Source organism: Terrapene carolina, unplaced genomic scaffold (genome assembly GCF_002925995.2).
Source record: "Terrapene carolina triunguis isolate 2854851 unplaced genomic scaffold, T_m_triunguis-2.0 Scaffold189, whole genome shotgun sequence".
Classification (NCBI taxonomy): Eukaryota; Metazoa; Chordata; order Testudines; family Emydidae; genus Terrapene; species Terrapene triunguis.
In genome coordinates, this window is record NW_020664540.1 from 4,803,347 (window position 1) to 4,821,973 (window position 18,627).

General features: G+C 37.9%; 1 protein-coding gene across 1 annotated transcript in view; it reads right to left on the reverse strand.

Annotated features, from left to right (window-relative positions):
* Positions 1–18,627, reverse strand: part of JAG2 (jagged canonical Notch ligand 2) — a 104,568-nt gene that overhangs the window by 14,201 nt on the left and 71,740 nt on the right. Inside the window, 14 exon segments of the mRNA XM_024200659.3 lie at positions 1,116–1,143; positions 2,265–2,381; positions 3,374–3,487; positions 3,947–4,060; positions 5,977–6,090; positions 6,785–6,949; positions 7,503–7,653; positions 10,425–10,598; positions 10,937–10,983; positions 11,551–11,664; positions 12,307–12,420; positions 13,806–13,919; positions 16,315–16,434; positions 16,868–16,998. Of these exon segments, the coding sequence (XP_024056427.2) occupies positions 1,116–1,143; positions 2,265–2,381; positions 3,374–3,487; positions 3,947–4,060; positions 5,977–6,090; positions 6,785–6,949; positions 7,503–7,653; positions 10,425–10,598; positions 10,937–10,983; positions 11,551–11,664; positions 12,307–12,420; positions 13,806–13,919; positions 16,315–16,434; positions 16,868–16,998 (1,617 nt within the window).

The following is an 18,627-nucleotide window of genomic DNA, read 5'->3' on the forward strand; positions in this document are numbered from 1 at the left end:
CATAATATGAGTCTATTTAATAAACCATATGCATTGTTTTGCTGGTCTCTCTAATTAAACCTTTGTTAATTAAACCTTCTGCTGCTGTTTAAAGGGATGATCTGTTCCCACTAAGAGAAAGGATATCTGGGATACTGTTAGATAAAGTATATTGCTTAATAACACATCTGAAAAAACAATATTATAGAAACTGTGGGAAAAAAGTATAATTAGGAACATTTATAAAGATATGAACACAACTCAGGAAAAAGATACAATGGCTGTGCACAAGATGTAAAATAGAAATTGAAGGTTTTTCTCCCAGTTTGTTTGGAAGTGTACAAAATGCAGAGTTTGGATCAGAAAATGAGAACTTGCAAGATTTACTGGATGTTTGCTTAACCCAGATGTCTGCATTTTAAAAACTTAGATTTTACATAAAACAAAAAAATTATAGGAGTAGCATTGTTAGTAGCAAAATGTGTTAGACAATGGACAAAGGAACCTGTATTTTCAGTGTCGAGATTGTGTGTATGAATATCTTGCTACTTATCAAATTTCACTAAGACATTTTAGAAGATTCAGAACCAATATTTGATCTTAAATGGGATATAAATTTCTTGTATATATTATAGTAAGAGCTAAGCAACTAATTTTCAATGAATAATATGGGTGGACTAAAATTTGTGATGGCTACATTCTTCTTTCAGGGAGTATCTTCACATTTTTCATTCAAACTTGATAGCAAATATTTTAATTTTGCTCTTAGTGGAGATTCGCTACATAAAATGCTATTTAATACTTCTATTTTTTGACTGGATGAGCTTTCAAAAGTACTTTTGGCATGAATACTAACACAAGACTTGGAAATTAATTCGTATAAATATTTTCACCAGTGAACTCTAAATTGCTCTATTGTTGGCAGAAAGCAAAAACCAAAAGGAGCACAAAAAAGCATATTTTGTTAAAAGTTTCAGCAAGAATGTTTAGAATGTTTTCTTTAGAAGCCCAGGTCTAATTATGTTTAGAGTGCAATTTTGATTCACTGAAGTATGAATATTTTTAAGAGTAACATATAACAATATGTTCAAGTGCTATGAAAATAAAAGAATGAACAGAAGGTTTTTAGTGCTTACCATGGATGGGGGTTGCAGTCATTGGTATCTATAATAGAAGAGTAAATGAATTGTATGAGTTTTAAAATATGTAGCATGCCAATTATAATCTGTAAAACTAAATCTATAATAAAACTAAAAACCTAAAAGGAAAAAACATAGTAAGCCAAAAGACATTTTTTTATTTTCATCTGCAATAAAGGAATTGTAATATGGTATGAATACACTAACTACAAAAAGGGTTGTTTTCAGGTGAAACTCCATAAGATAACAGTAAAATGGTTTAATATTAGCTTTTACATACAATATAAGTGACAAATGCTAAAGATTCTATCTGGCCATTTAATTCAGTGACCTTTGAACTCTTGTCTCAGTTGGATAGATCACAACTTCAGAGATTAAAGTGCTGTGGGATAGCAGCTAAACTCAGGAACAGACAGCAAGACTACATTGACAATTACAATGGTATTGGCTATTGCTAATTAAACCAGCCTCTAGTTTCTTAAAGGAGCACTACTCGTTTGACCTTTCATATGCATGTTTGCAATTTAGCCAGTTATTTTTTTTAAAAACTTTATTGTATATATTTTACAAAACCTTGCAATTATAAGCAAATTCAGAGTTTTTAGGGTTAATACCACCAGTATATTCAACTTTGAATGAAGGCATAATTTCAGAGTTGAAATAAGGTGAAAACGTAGTTCAGATGCAATGTTTTCTTCATGTTATGCCTTGAAGCAGCAAAAATGCAAGCTTTGCCCCACCTAAACAAATCATCCTGTTGGTATGTCATTAAAATAGCGAAATGTTATACTAAAAGGAAAATAAAAGCTAACCATTTTAGCATTCTTAACAGGATATACAGTTTAGTCTGATTTTCCACCTGCTACTAGTTTTAGAGACAAATATTCAGAGAGAAAAAAAAATCTTTGTAAAGTTTTGGAAATAAACTTTCAAAGATCATTTCTCATAGGAAATTAAACGTTTATGTTGGCAAAAATTAGACGCAAAACAAACAAGCTCTCACAGTTCGTTAGACAAGCTCTGTCCCCTCTAGCCTGAATGATTCATATATGTTGGCACCTGAACATAACTAAACCAAAGCACGTTTTTAAACAGCTTTGTACCGGACACTCCTAGTATCTTAGTGGAAAAAAAGTGAAGTCTTACTCTGTGTGCATGTACGTCCTTCCCATCCTTCTTTACAGATGCAAGAAAAAGAATCGCCACTGCCAACACATGTTCCCCCATTCATGCAAGGGTTAGGAATACAGCTGCTGTTTTTAGCTTTGATTTAAACAAACAAAACAATTATGTAAAACAGTATCAAAATCTAGATTTCAAACTTTGAACCTATGAACCAACCAAAATGGGGAATTGCCATACTGGATCAGAGTCAAGGTCTATCTGGTCAGTGGCCAGTACCAGACGATACGAGGGAAGGTTTAGGAACCTAGAAGTAGGTAGATCTAGAATATTATATCCCGTCTTAGGTCTGACCCTGATCTCTATTAGTTAGAGATTGCCTTAAGCATGAGGTTTAATACACCTTTCAAATTTTTGTTATGACTAACTCTGGATATTCTTGTTATCCATATAAAGTGTCCAATCCAAAAGTCTGGCTAGTTGCTCGGCCTCATACTCTTCCTGTGTCAACATCTAAGGACACAGTGTGGTAAATATGAATGCCAATAAATTCTATAACTTAGTTAAACATGAGTACGATATATACGAAATGGAACCAGAGCCCAGTGGAATGACTAGAACTGTGCTGTCTTCATCTCATTTTTCATCTCACATTCCTACTGGAAGTTTAGTACTCATGAAAACAGTTCTTTAGATACGGAGACTGACGTCTTCCATTTGTTCACATCATAGGTACCCAAAACAAAAAACAAAACGAAAACCCAGCCCCCCACCAAACACCCAATACAGCAATGCAAGCTTTCCCACATTGCTCCCAATGAACTTCTACCACGCTTCTCCATGCCCACTCCATCTTTTCCTGGAAATCTTAGTAGGTAGGAGTCTTGGTGCTAATTGTAATACGTATTTTTTATTATATGGACATTCTGCTGAATACTGGATAGAAGTGACAAAATTCATATTCAGGGTCTACATGAAATGAAAAGTATTAAAAACATATGGTCACTGGCCAGTGGGTTGGACTTGAACTAGCCCCTCCCAATTACCAAACATTTGAGAGCGATCTAGAATCCTCTCTGGCTCAGCCCATTTTGGACTGTACCACACATCAGTTAGTAAAGTTAAAAGCTTACCAATGTTGCAAGTGCTCCCTTTCCATTCTGGAGGACATGAACATCTAAAAGTGTCTCCATCATCATAACATGTCCCTCCATTGCTACAGGTATTGGCATCACACTGATATTCACCTAGGAGCCACAACAAAACAAGAACTAAGCAGCACATCAAGAGTGAATGGAAGTTAACCAAGATATTACACATTTTCTGTGACCGACATTGCAGAGGATGTTTGGATGTAGTTTGATTTCTATTTTTTAGAACAAACTTTATATTTCAAAGTAATACCATTAAGAAAGTGCACAGTTCCATTTGCTCTGGTATTGTAATGACATCAAGCAAATGTCAGTTGTTGTCTTTTTCTTCCACTGTTGATTGAACAGCCTAACATGTTGCACATGAGGGTTTTTTTTGGTTTGTTTTTTAAAAGGTTCAGTTTTGGACTGGGAAGGAGATTAGGAATATGGACTTTGATTCCTCCACAGGTACTGTCTCAAATCCATTTCAGAAAACTGTTAGTTTCCCCCTCCACGGGAGAAAGAATACAAGTAGGTGCACAAAAGAGGAATATGAACAAAGTAAACACTTACGTGAATGGCAAGTTTTGCCTTTCCAACCATTTTTACATTCACAATAGAAGTCATTCACCAAGTCAATACATCGGCCTCCATTGTGACACGGATTAGGGGAACAGTCGTTAAAATCTATTAAAAAAAATTCAAAATGCTCAACAAAATGCAGTAGACTAGGATAGAGGAGTTTCAGTTTCTAAAAGTTCGGTACCATATATTGTCTTTTGTAAAGAGATAAAATGTCTCTGGACAGAGACAAGAACTGGTCAGAATTGCAAAGAAAGCTTCAGACCTTGGCACAAACAGCAGCAAAAAGATGACATGAGAATCAAGAGTTTAAGACTGAAAACCATGAATTAAAGAGGCCTCAGATGTTTACGTTTTCCTTTGGGAATATTTCAGATTCAAAACAATTTTGGGGAAGGTACTATACTGACCAATCTGGAGACCGAGCCTTTACTACCCATAGAACAGGTACTGCACAGGTACTGTTACAGCAAGTTTCCTCACACAGGGCTTGATCTGAAGCCCACTGGAATCAGTGGGAAAATTCCAACAGACTTCATGGGGCTCTGGATCAGGCCCATGCTGCCCTACCACTGGGCCTCAACCCAGACCTCTAAGTGGCGTTCAGTATTTGTTAATTTAAATACTTGGCCCCTCCGATAAACTTTTTGGATGAGATAAAATCATCAACTGGCACCATCAATACTACCTGGGAGTTTTAGAACAGGAAGAGAAGAATGCTTTTTTCTGTTGAACGGGAGCAAATTTTTGTAGGCAGGACAATTATCTAAGACGGAATTTAGCCAAGACACCACGTTAACATCTCTTGCAAAAGGACCAAAGGGTTAAAGGCCCTTGTTTCACATCTCATCTGAAAGATGGCACCTGCAATACCCTAGTAAGCCCCTAAATCCAAGGTTTAGAAATGCTTTTCTAATTCAGAGGGAAGAGAGATCTACTAAAATACAAACTCCTTTCTCCTTTGCAGTAATCCATCCAAGTACTGATCAAATATTACCCTCTTTGCGTTCATCAGTCCAAGGTGGTAGAAACATAGGCCCTACTCACTCAAGAGGGGAAGTTTTTTCCTCATGGAAAAAAGATCCAGATAGGATATAACTTGGAAACAATTGATAGTACATTCTAAAATCTAGGTTATATTTAAGTTAGTTCTTTCCTTCCAAACTCAAATTACATCACATTGTTATGGTTATGCTTTTTTAAAATATGCTAGTTCAATTTTTGCTATATATTTAATCTACAGTATTAGATGACTCAGTGGGTTCTCATTAATGGGGTGGATGGCATACTTCTGAAGCAGAAGTCCTTGAAAAAAAAACAAAAACAAACAAAAAAAAAACCTGCTCTGGGGCAGTTACCCAGGATACTCCAGTACATCAATTACAAATAACTATCCTAGACAGCCTCTAGCTGGCATATTTTGGTTTGTACTCTAATAGTACTTCTGAACGCATCAGTAGGAGGATTTATGATCCTATTTTAGAGTTTAATTGAAGAAAACATGAACATCTCTGCAATGCAGACTGTTTGAGCTATTCCATTCTTCCAACCTCTAGCAGTTAAGATTTAGTTGTGGTCCAAGTCTGGGCATTAATCTAGATTTCCATCATACCACCATAAAAGACTGATTCATATCACAGGTTTGTTTGATTTTTACTACACCTGGACTATCAGATTGCTTTTGGTATGGTGACAACTGTGTTGAAAGAATGTTCTAAGGACCAGCATATGGTTTCCTCTAACTATTTAGAAAGCGTTCGTTAACAGGATGAAGAGTGATAATTACTGAAAGCTTTTATCAAAAAGCACATTATTGCAAAATCAGGTTACATTCACATTTAAATAACTGATCCCCTTAAAAGCTGCATTCTTAAAGCCTCCTAAACAGTCATTTGGCAAGTGGAATAGGAAATGCCATGGTTCTATAGAATGGTCAGAGAAACTCAATTCCAACATCATTAACTGCGGACTAAATGCCTCAAAAAAATACGTTAAAGCTGGAAATTTTTAGTTGTACCCACTTGTGTCACACAATTCTCCTTCCCAGCCACTTAGGCAGAAACACCTAAATGAATCTACTTCATCAATGCAAGTCCCGCCATTCTTGCAAGGTTTTCCAAGACAGTCATTGATATCTAAAGAGAAAGTCACAGGGTTATAATTGGGACTATTTTAATCAGTGCATTAAATGCAGAAGACCGTTTCAGGTTCGTGTTAAACATTTTAAAGAGCTAGGTCCAACAGAGTGTGTGTCAGATTGAGAGCTCTGGAACTTATGTGCTCCATTCGTCTACATACAAATGGCACACACACACACACACACACACACACACTTCAAAAATTGTTAATGGTTCTAATCAGTCTCACTGTTGATACTGGGAATTTCATTCCATCTGGCAAATACTCTAAGTCACTGTACCAAAAATGCTAACAGTGCACGGCAGGCTCTCTTACACTGCCTCACCAACATGCCTCAAAACTTGCTCCAAGAAAGTTCAAACGCTATGTCTAATGAATCCATAGCTTCCTGTGAAGGGATTGCCCATGAGGGTGCCATTTGTAATGAAGACACCCATTCCCTAAAATCTGGATTAAAACCAGAACTTGTTTTACAGAGAAAACTAAAATAGTATCATAATGACTTTCAGTCATTACCAAGATGACGTGGGTTTGAACAAGTGACCTAGAAGTGAAACACTCTGTATAACATTAATTGTCCATTTTTAAAAGAAAATTTCAAAGCAATGTTCTTCTAATAATTGGAAAAAAAAATCTCTAACCCTTCAAGCTCTTTAAAAAAGACAGACAAACGGGAGGACTTCCACTTACTTTCATGGCAGTACGTTCCAGTAAAACCCCTCTCACAGGCACAAGTAAAATTCCCTCCTGGCTGACTAATGCACCGTCCATGAGGCCCGCAAACATTAGATGAAATGAAACGGATACCTTCCTGTGTCGCATTTGTGAATACTTCTATTGTACAGCTGTCTATTACTAAGAATAAAAAGGTAAATCAGTTATTCTTAACACCATCAGCTATATATAGAAAAGATTGTGCCAACCAAGAACTGTGGCTTTTTTAATCTTAGAGTAGTGAACACATTGTTCATATCTTATTGGAAGACATTTTATGCACATTCTAAGATGATAATATTAAGAGAAAGTTATCTTGCACCACCCTGCAAGTAATATACAAGATTACAAGCATATTTCCCATTCCCCCAGCCATCATGTACTTGACATGGTCTAACTTCTGTTGGTGACAGAAACTTTTGAGCCACACACAGCTCTTCTACAGCTCTGTGTGGCTTGAAAGCTTGTCTCTCTCACCAACAGCAGCTGGCCCAATGAAAGATATTATCTCACCAACCTTGTTCTCTCTAATAATCTGGAACTGACACTGCTACAGCTACACTGCATACATAGTCTAACTACAGCACTTCGATAAGAGACACTACTCCCTGCCACCCTATAATCCTCTGCATTTTTCTCCCATTGTGTTCTACACGACTGCCCAAGTAATGAATTCCTGGGGGACAGCACATACCTTTGCAAGAACTGTTCTTGCAGTGGTCCTTGAGGTGAGAACAATTCTTTCCATCGTAGTCATCAGAGCAGGCACAATAATAATCTCCTCCTAGATCATAGCATTTAGCCCCATTCTGGCAAGGGTTAGGTTCACAGAAATCAATATCCATCTGTAATAAAGGGAATCCGCTATCAGGAACTATTTCCCAGCACAGTAAGCAGCATTATCAATGTTGCCATAGACACAGATGAAGTATTTTATCAGGAAATTAATATTAAACACAATGTTTATAAGTTGTCTATATCGCATGCCATTGTACAGCTTGGATACAGGCTGCAAGTTACTTTAGTCAAGTCCACTGCAAAGCAGTTCTGTTACTACTATAAAGGATCATTTTGAAGATTCAACAAGGACTTGTTTGTAATAGTTTAGTTTGGTCAACAAGCTGAATGTGCAAAAAAAAGGGTACGAAATGATGCATAACTAAAATACAAAATTTAAACTCAAGAAATGTCATATGTGATCGCTACTCTTTACTATTTCTCTGTGTATGCTCTCTAATACTCAATACTATAACCATGAATGTGCATATTTAAGAAAGGTGGTTTAAAAGATCTCTTAAATCCTGTCTGTTACTACCATTAGGATGAAAATCCAAACTTAGACAAAAAACTCACAGCATGTAAACCTTTACACAGACACATCCTTTTAAGGAAGTGACTCATCTTAATATACAGTCGTCTTATGTCTGCTACATTTGCTTAAAACAGCCCTTACATGTCAGTGAAAGCAAAAGTACCCTATACCATGGTACCTTTCCTACCAACTGCTATTCTCAAGGGCCTGTTTTACTTTAGGAAAAGCTTTAAGTACTGTCCTGTTTTAGTGGTCTCCTGAAGAAAAAGGAAAAAGAGGAGATTTTATTGGCTTCACTGCAGAGTTTTCATTATTTGCATGTAATTCTGACAACTTTATAGACAGTCTGAAAAAATTGTCTGTAGCCAAAAAAATAATAATAAAAAAAGTAAACAAACTTAAAAGGCTCAAATATTGTAGACGTGTTTCAATTCAATGCAGCATGTGCAACTGAAATTAGAGAGTTTTCAGCAAGCTATTTTGCTCTATTCTTTTAGAGAGCATTTCATGCAGACTACAAAAAGCATTTAGATTCTGAGAAAGATATTCTCAGATCTTGTTCTATCAGAAGTTTCCATTTGTTTCCTTCCATTAGAGTAAATTTCCCTTTCTCAATTCAAGTTCAGTAGCTGCTACTTCAGCATCTGGAATCAGCAGTAGAGATTTCCTGCAACACTCATGGCAGTCAGCCAACTCCCTCTATTATTCATCAGGTTGGATAAACTTATACATTGTACTAGAAACCATGCAAAAGGAAGAGGATTCAAATGATCAGACCATGCAGAAATAGCATCTGAGCTGTGAGTTAACGGATCAGTTTAAGAACTGGTCCACAGCTATTACTGGCAACTCATTTTAAATAAAAAAAGACCGGGTATTGGTACTGTAAAGTAGTTGTATTTCAAGCAGAGGAATTACTTTTGCAATATTTTATTAAATTGAAGCACAGAGATCCTCCATGAAAAAATCTGGCGCAACCCTATCCCTAAATTCTAATCTACCCTTACTGGTGGATGTTGCTGTTCTACAGTTGTATCAATGCTTGTGTGACAGCTCAGAAATTCACATGACTCTGAAAATAAAAACTAGATACTGGATGGTAAGGGGAAGAATTCTAGGTTTTGTTTAGAAAGGGTTGAGTGTCCTCCCCCACAAAAACAAATCTTCAGCATCATGAGCGGTTTTAATTCTTATTCATGCTTTTGTATGCAAGTTCTAAACCCTGCTGCAAGCAACATCTCCACACACTTCTGGTGCAATATCAGGTTTAAGATCCAGATTCTGCACTCTACTCAGGACTGGTGAGGCCTCAGCAGGAGTACTGTATTCAATTCTGGGTGCCACACCTTAGGAAAGGTGTGGACAAATCAGAGAGTCCAGAGCAGAGCAACGAAAATGATAACCTGCTTAGAAAACCATTCTATGAAGTTTCTATGAAGAAAGTTTTTTTTTTTTTTAAATAAAAAGTGGGCATGTTTAGTCTTGAGAAAAGAAGACTGAGGTGGGGACCGGAAAACAGTCTTCAAATATGTTATGGGCTGTTATAAAGAAGATGGTGATCAATTATTCTCCAAGTCCACTGAAGGTAAGACAAGAAGTAAGGGACTTAATCTACAGCAGGGGAGATTTAGATTAGGTAGTAGAAAAACTTTCTAACTATAAGGATAGGGAAGCTCTGGAATAGGCCTCCAATGAATGTTCTGGAACCCCCATGATTGGTGCTTTATAAAAAATATGCTGACAAACACCTGTCAGGGATGATTGAGGTTTACTTGGGTCCTGCCTCAGCGCAGGGGGCTGGACTTGAGGACCTCCAGCTCTACATTTCTATAATTCTATGAAACAAACACCTACCCACATGCTTATCTTTAAGCACATAGTCCCAGTGAAGTCAAAAGAGACTACTCATAAGTAAGTTTAAGAACAGGCTTAAGTGTCTGCAGGATCAGGCTTAAATACATATGTTTTAGTATATCAAAAGAGCAGGAGGTCTTCAAAAAGAAGTTCAGAGCAAAATTGTTAAACTTGTTTTAAGATTCATTATTTCTTAAACACTTAGAAAGATTCACCAATACATGTGCTTACAACGCTTTACAATTACACACATTAGGCTGTAGCTTTAAATGTTACAGCCACTATACCACTCACTGTACAACAAATTTGCTTATTCACACAGTATCAAGTAACAGCTGCATTAATCTGTAATGCTCTGGCCTTGGGCTGCTCTAATTTAAACTTGAGATACGTTTCTTTCCAGAACTCAATCCATCAAAGCTATTACAGCAATTTCAACATCACTCTCACCTCACAGAAAGCTCCTGCAAAGCCCTGCTGACATAGACAACGGAATCCATTGACCAGGTCCTCACAGCGTCCTCCATTTTGACATGGATTGCTTGCACATTCATTTATTTCTATCTCACAGTTTTTCCCTTGATAACCATGAGGGCATAAGCAATGGTAACCATTCACTTCATCCTACATAGAGGGGGAGGAAAGGGCAAGATTGGAAAGAAATGTTTATTGTAAAGTACGGTGTACCTCAGATTTTTCAAGATTGAGCTTGAATACTGTATTTACAAACAGCATCAGCAGCAGACAGATTTTGGCTCCATTAAAAGATATAAATCAAACTCATGAATTAAGCAATACACAAGCAGTTTGTCTCTCCTCCTGCTTCTTATTGAACTAATCTGTAGATACACATATTGCATACAAGTGCTAATTAACATGAATTCTGATTTAAGATTTTAAAGATGAGCACCTTTTCCCTTACAAAAGTTAATGTGATTAATATATTTTACAAAAAAGATTACCTTACAAGTCCCTCCATGTTCACATTGTCCATGACAGTCATTAATATCTATTGAAAAAAATATACAAAGACATTAAGATTTACAGCAGAAGTTGGACCCCTTGAAGTCTAAGGGTCCAGAATATAATTTTAAAAAGTCAGTACTAATTATTTTGAGGGAAGGATTTTGACAGGATTCTTAGGGGTAAATAGGTTTAATTTTTGACTGCCTTAAAACTCATTCATGTTTAAATCAGAATACAAACTAAAGTATCATATCAATTACGTTCATTATTTGATACAATATTCTAAGGTAGAACAGAAAGATTGTATTTTAAACTATATCATCCAGTATATGGTGTGTTTGTATGTTTACAGTTTTAGTCCAATTCCACAGCGGAAATCAAACGCTTTAGATCCAATAAATAAAGCATTTCTATAGACTTCAATATGCACTCCGTTTACTTTGCCAAAAGTTAGGAAAGCTACACAGACATTTTGAAACAGCATAAAAGTTCTTTTCCCTTCAGTCACTTAGAACTATGCTACCATTATGTGTGATGCTCTTTAAAAAAAGAAGAACCAAGTTATCCTGGGGTCGATATATATACACACACTAAAAGAAGAAATACTAACTGATATGACAATTTACTCCTTTCCATCCTGGAATGCAGTCACAGTAATATCCACCAATGAGATTTTTGCAAGAGTAAGCATTAAGACAGGGTTTCCCCTCACACTCATTAGCATCTGTGAAACAAGATAAAAGAAAGAAGAGAATAAAGAACAAACCCAGAAACAGATCCCCTTTGCACCAAGCAAAGCCTCCATGCAATCCAAGCACCAGTTACAAGAAACAGTAGAATTTTACTTGTGTATGCCACAAAAACAATCTTTATATTGTAGCTTTTCAATGCAAATTCATTTACATTCTTTTACATGCCAAGTAAAAGAAACATCTTCCCCTTAGACAAATCTCACAGATAGTGTTAGTTATGGAAGTGAGAGAAGGCTTTTCCCTGAGTAAATTACTGTCACGCTAATTATAAATCAGCCATTGCCACCATTAAGAAGGAGCTACCATCACCACTATTGTATTTTGAAACAGAAAAGTAAAACAGGCATCCTCGAATATCTGTTACAATTGTATGTAGGTCTGGGCTTAGATGCTTATAGGTACTAGTGTTTGCTTTTCATGTCCAGTTTTGCTACCAAAACTATTAAGCAGGAACCAAGACATCAAGAGTAAATGACCCATATCTTACAAGTTCACTGAAATATCTATCCTGACATAATAGAGCTGAATACAAAAAACCCTTTAAAAAAAAAAACCCAACGAGTAAATGCAAAGTGTAGAATTGTCTTCAAGAGCCATAAAAAGCAATTACTTACCAAGCTGGCAGGTTGCTCCAATCCACTGTTGTGGACATATACACTCAAAGCCATTAACACGATCAACACAGGTCCCTCCACGAGCACAAGGGTTAGACTCACATTCGTCAATATCTGTAAAATGAAAAGGTAGCCGATATAAAACAGTTTTGAAAAGTATGAATTGAGTTTTTTTCAAAAGGGAGCAAGGGATTTAGTCACACATCTTAAGTGAACAGTGTGGATAAATCCTCTGCACTGCCTAGAAAATCTCAACCTTTGTTCTTATTTAACCTCAATGTGAAAAAAGTTTCAGGACTTTCTATTTGTGATCTAGGACACCTCAATATTGTGACATACGGCGATTTTTTTTTATTTTGGTAGTATACTGTTCTGTATTTTCACACTATATCCCAATAAAACTAAAATCTCTTTGGGGACTGAAGCCTGCCATTTAAACACAGTTCTCCCACTGTACAGTGCTGTGTACACCATTGTTTATAAATTTATGATTCCCAAAAATTTTAGGAAGATCTCTGCCCTCGTAAAGTAAAAAGATTCACTGAATCTACTAGCACAGATTAAAGGTTTAGGTACTCCTTCACAGGTTGCCTTCAGTTAAAGCAAACCAAACCAAACATTCCCTAAGGCAGATGAACTAGTACACTCTACCCACAATGAATTGGTTAATTCCACATATTCCAACTAAAAAGGCTTTCAGATCGCTAATATGAAGTCAGCAACAAGACATACTCTGCTCTTAAGTTAGTTTAAGTGGTGCTCCTGTGTGGTTATGGAGTTAAAACATCACTAATTAGCAACCCATATAGAATGGAGTACAAAATATTTACATATAAATTATAAGTTAAGCAGTTTGAAGAGAAACAATTCATAACATTTATTGCAATGCGGGAAGATTGATTTATTTAGCTGCAAGGAAACTTGGGGCATAACATACATACACTGTTACATAAAGCGGGTAGTTAGACTTAGGGCTTGTCTACACACACAGAGCGCTGCAGCAGTGCCGCTGTATCACTTTTGTGAAGATGCTACTATGCTGCTGGGAGCTTCTCCTGTCGGCATAGTTAAGCCACCTCTGCAAGAGGTCCTAGCTATGTTGACGGGAGAAGCTCTCCTGTTGAATAGCACTGTCTACCCTGGGGGGTTAGAAGGGTATAACTATGTCGATCAGCCATGCAGATCTTTCACACCCATGAAGTTTGTATGCAAGTCTGATGTACGTTTGTAATGCAAACATGTCCTTAGTTAGACTTTTGTTAACTTTTAGTCCTATACTGCAAAAATAGCTGCTTCTTTCAATGCCTTCCTGTTTTTCTAAGTAACTCAAGAACAATACTATAGAAATACATGATAAAACAGTTTGGAATTCACAACTACTGAACAAAAAATCAACTGGTACAGCATGTTACCCACTTTATCACATAGCAGGCTTATTCAGCAAAGTGTATAACAATCCTTCAAGCCCAATATGCTAAAATCAGCTGAATTGTACCTACCAACAGCACACGTTGGTCCGCTCCACCCTGATGGACAATGGCATTTGAAGCCCGATGAAATTTCATGGCAGCTTCCACCATTAGCACAAGGGTTTGATACACATGCATGCTCAGCTAAAAGAGAAAAGAAAGTCTTCCTAAGTAGAATGATTACACAGGAACACCTCAACCAGATTATTTTTATTGCACACCTTCTAGTCAAAACTCACTCACTAGCCAGAGGAAACATAAAAAGGAAGGATGCCTGCACAGATGGGAAGCTCAGGGTCTTCCATCCTTACCTGACGTGATGGGAAGGGTGCTAGATTCCTATCAGGGGACTGAACCTGGACCCTGCTCAGGGGCACCATCTTTCATATCAGCCTCTCACCTCCTATAACTGCTAGGAAGCAAAAGGGAGACCAACTAATGTCTCAGAACCACCCGACACTTGGAGATATCTCCACTAACCTATTTCTCCCTGCCACTCCCTCCACAGCCTCTGCTTTTTGACCTTTCACTTCTGAACTGCTCCAGTGCCTTTCTCTACTGATAAACAGCAACAGTTCAAGTGAGAAAGGTCTCATTTACAGAGTAATTTCACTCTGCTGTTGTTCTTTGGGAATTATTTTGGGGAGTCCGATGGCCGGTAATATACAGGAGGTCAGACTAAATGATCACAGTGCTCTCTTCTGGCCTTGGAACCTATAAAGTACAGCTGCCTGCAAACTCAGGACAGCAATGCACTGGATTATTTTTGGAAGGTTTTTCCACAACCAGAGAAATAGTTGTTTTAAAATCAAGTTAAACTCTGGATCATTTAGGTCAGGGGTCGGCAAGTGGTGTGCCGAGTCTTCATTTATTCACTCTAATTTAAGGTTTTGTGTGCCAGTAATACATTTAAACGTTTTTAGAAGGTCTCTTTCTAGAAGTCTATAATATAGAACTAAACTATTGTTGTATGTAAAGTAAATAAGGTTTTTAAAATGTTTAAGAAGCTTCATTTAAAATTAAATTAAAATGCAGAGCCCCCTGGACCGCTGGCCAGGACTCGGGCAGTGTGAGTGCCACTGAAAATCAGCTCGCGTGCCGCCTTCTAATTGAGATTAGATGCTGGAGTAGCAATGGGAAGCTCCAGTGGTGAACACTGGAGGTTAGCAGTGGAACAACAGCTGAAGTGAGATTTTTGAAGGGGTTTAGGATGTTTGGCAACAAAAAGAAGAAGAGGCCTACAGAATGGTCTGAAGAGTTCAGTGAGCAGAGTGATAGCCCATCAATTAAAATGGGCAGGGACAAGAGTACCGGGGGCAATGGTAAGAACAAGAAATGAGATGTATACAGAAGATTCAAGGATAAACTGACCATAGTACAGTACAGTCTTGAACATGAACAGCCAAAAAGCCAGGGAAGATAGAATAAAGGAAAATATAGCATAGCTATGAAACTGTGGGAGAGGAAGTAATTTTCAGAGTGGAATCGGATAGGCTCAGAGCTGCGAGACTGACATCAGGGAGGCTAGAGGGGAAGAGATTGCAATAGAATTATGCTTGAAAAACTCTTCTATGCTCCCATGAACATAATTTTGTAACTAACATTTTAGTATCAACTGTTCTTGAGAATACTCCATAGCAGGCCTTGAGCAGAGTTTTCAAACATAGTTTAACCCTGCTGAATGGGATCCAAACTGTGATATACCTTTGTGGGAAATGCTGTTTCTTTCCTTCAAAGTGAGGGTCAGGAGACTAAGTGGCTAATTTTTGACTTTCTAAAAGTAATATTTTAAACAACAATATTTAAGTGCCCTCCTCCCTTTTCTTTGATCACAGTTAGAATACCTGCCCAGGTAGACGTCTACTTTACTACAGGGGTCAGAGCTAGAAGTGACTTTCACAAACGCCTGTAGCATCCTTAAGATGATCCAGGTGTGTATGCGCACGTGTGCACAGGAGGAAGACAGGGAGAGAGTACAGCAGAAAAAGGTGCACATGCACCCCCTTCCCAAAATAGTATGGTACAGTTTAATATTGGGGGGAGGAAGGGGAGGCAGCAAAAGAACAAAACAAAAAAACCCCAAACAAACAAAAAGGTAAGAAAGGAGACACACTGGGCCTGATTCAATCTCCACTGCAGCCAGCGGAAGACTTTCCATTGTCCTCAGTAGTTTTTGGATTAGGCCTTTAAGAAGGAAGACAGCAGGTTGTTGCTACCCAGCTTCATCTGTACCCCTCCCTCCAAGGACCTGAATTTGCAGGTGGGTGGAGAAATCCTCTTCCTGCTTCCCAGAAAGGAAAAAAAAATGGGATTTTGGAAGGGATCTCTTGATGACTCCCTTTGAAAGGGAAGGCAGCTTTAAATATAAGAAATAATTCCTTCCTCTCTCCATATGTGGCTTAGATGGGGGAGATGTATCACTGCAGGGAAACCAGCAGGCTGCTTAGAACACCACCAAGAACACACAGCTTCCATTCCTCTCTACAACTGCTTAACATAGCTTCAAATTCAAGTAGATGCATGCGATGGTCATCAGTACCAATTTCACAATTCTTTCCAGAGTAACCATCTGGGCAAGCACAGTGATATTCATCTGGTTCGGTGTTCATACAGGTTCCGCCATTCAAGCATGGATGGTGATTTCCACAGTAGTTTAAATCTGGACACAGAAGAAAAGAAAATGCCAGTTGACAGGTGTAACATAAATCCCAAAGTTACTGTTTTAGTTCACAGTCAAGAGACTACAGGCAGACATACAACGCCTTCCTGGCTTGAATAACATTATGTCCTCCTCCCCCTTAATCCATTTTGACTTCAAGTCATCAATCACTAGCAAGCCTGTCATCCCATTGCTCTCCGTGGAATAAGAAAGGATGGACAAGAGACAACTGTATCAGTAAGGAGGGTAAAATGTATCATTCCGAGGCCCTGGCTTTAAAATGTTTTATTCTTATGACGGTTGAGCAGTCATCTGCCATAAAAAAGATTAGTGACAGATGTGCTCAGATAACTGCACATTGCAAAAACAATTAATAAGTTACCAGTTAATCAAGCAACTTTATTATTTTTTCCTGTAAATTAACATTAAGTACCTTTGTTACACAGCAGACCACCCCAGTTGGTTTCACAATTACACTGCCATGGTTCTTTACAGCTCCCATGAGCACAGCCTGGGTAGCGGACACACTCATCACAGAACTGTCCTTCCCAACCATAATGACACCTAAGAAGTAAGTGCACATGTTTAACGCGCTTAATTATCTGCAGCATAGGTATTCAGAGTGTCACACGTTGAACAATCTACTTGTTTTAAATAATGAATGATAAATGTAACAGAATATTGAAGTGTTATTCTCTTTTAGAACTTGTTCTGCAATTTGCCTAGTTGAAGAGTGGTATGCATCTTTACCATAATTCACTAGGAACAAGAAAGCAAACTCCCAAAATATCACAGTAACTTATTCTAAACAGTACGCACACATACATACCTGTTCTTTCACAAGAGATCCAGCCCCTATTCAGTTAATTATCATGCCTTACGGTAGTGTAAAAAGATGGGTTGCATAACCTATTAATTATTAGAAATGAAGACGGCAAATTCTTTTAGTGGACAAAGAGGCATACATTGTATTTTTGTTCTGTGAAGATGGCTGGTGAGAGATTAGCTAATTTGTTCTAGAGTACGACACTTATTTCAAGACCTGGGGGTGATCAAAGATGCAGCTGTCTTGTCAATTATCTCTGAGTTATTTTAAGAACTCTTTTTGCAGATTTAGTCTGTTATGTTCCCACTGTTCTTTAGCAGCTTATTCTAGTGTCCTCCTTACTTGGAGCAGACAAAATAAAGTAATGAACACTTGCTTTAATTTTTGTGTATTTCTCAATTAACACTTGGTAACAAAACTTTAAACTGGGTTTCTTCAAAAACCTTTCCCTTCAGATTGGATTGTTTGTAACAATGCAGACGTACTACAAGGCCAGAATTCTGTTAACAAAAATACCTGTGTGCTCTATAGGGAAGTTTTGTCTTACTCTTTAAGGCCTGGTCTACTCTAACACCCCAATTCGATCTAAGGTACGCAACTTCAGCTACGTGAATAACGTAGCTGAAGTCGACATACCTTAGTTCGAATTTACCGCGGTTCAGACGCGGTCCACACGCGGCAGGCAGGCTCCCCCGTCGACTCCGCGGTACTCCTCTCGCTGAGGTGGAGTACCGCAGTCGACGGCGAGCACTTCCTGGTTCGAATTATCGCGTCCAGACCAGACGCGATAAATCGAACCCGGAAGTTCGATTGCCAGCCGTCGAACTACCGCGGTAGTGTAGACATACCCTAAAAAAAACAAACTTAAGTCTCCAAACAGAAGTTATGGCTTTAAGTCAGAAGGAAACTCTCTGAATTAGCATTAAAGAGACTGCCCCAAGAGAGCAGGTGTACTTATCTTAAATTACCACCAACAAAAACAGCAAGAATTCCTTCCTTACCTCAGATACTCTCTTAAAAAGGACCATCTAAATCTTCCAATACAATCCTATCTGACAGTTAATTTAAACTGGTTGTCCGTTGAACTGGCTGTTAAATATGCTTCACTATATCCAGAAAGTCTCATTAGAAAAATCTCTGTTAGACTACATTGTATGGATATAATCCCCATATGCTCTGTGAGGGAGGAGTGCCAGCCAACAAAGCTACATTTTTCATATCAATGTCAGTGTCTCAGTATCAGTACCCCTTTGGAATGCAGTAAAAGAATGGCACTAACATTTGTAGCCATCTTGTGAGTGGAAGAGGAAAATCAAACAGGGAATCCCCATTCACTAGGGACTAATATATTAGACTGTTTAATAAGG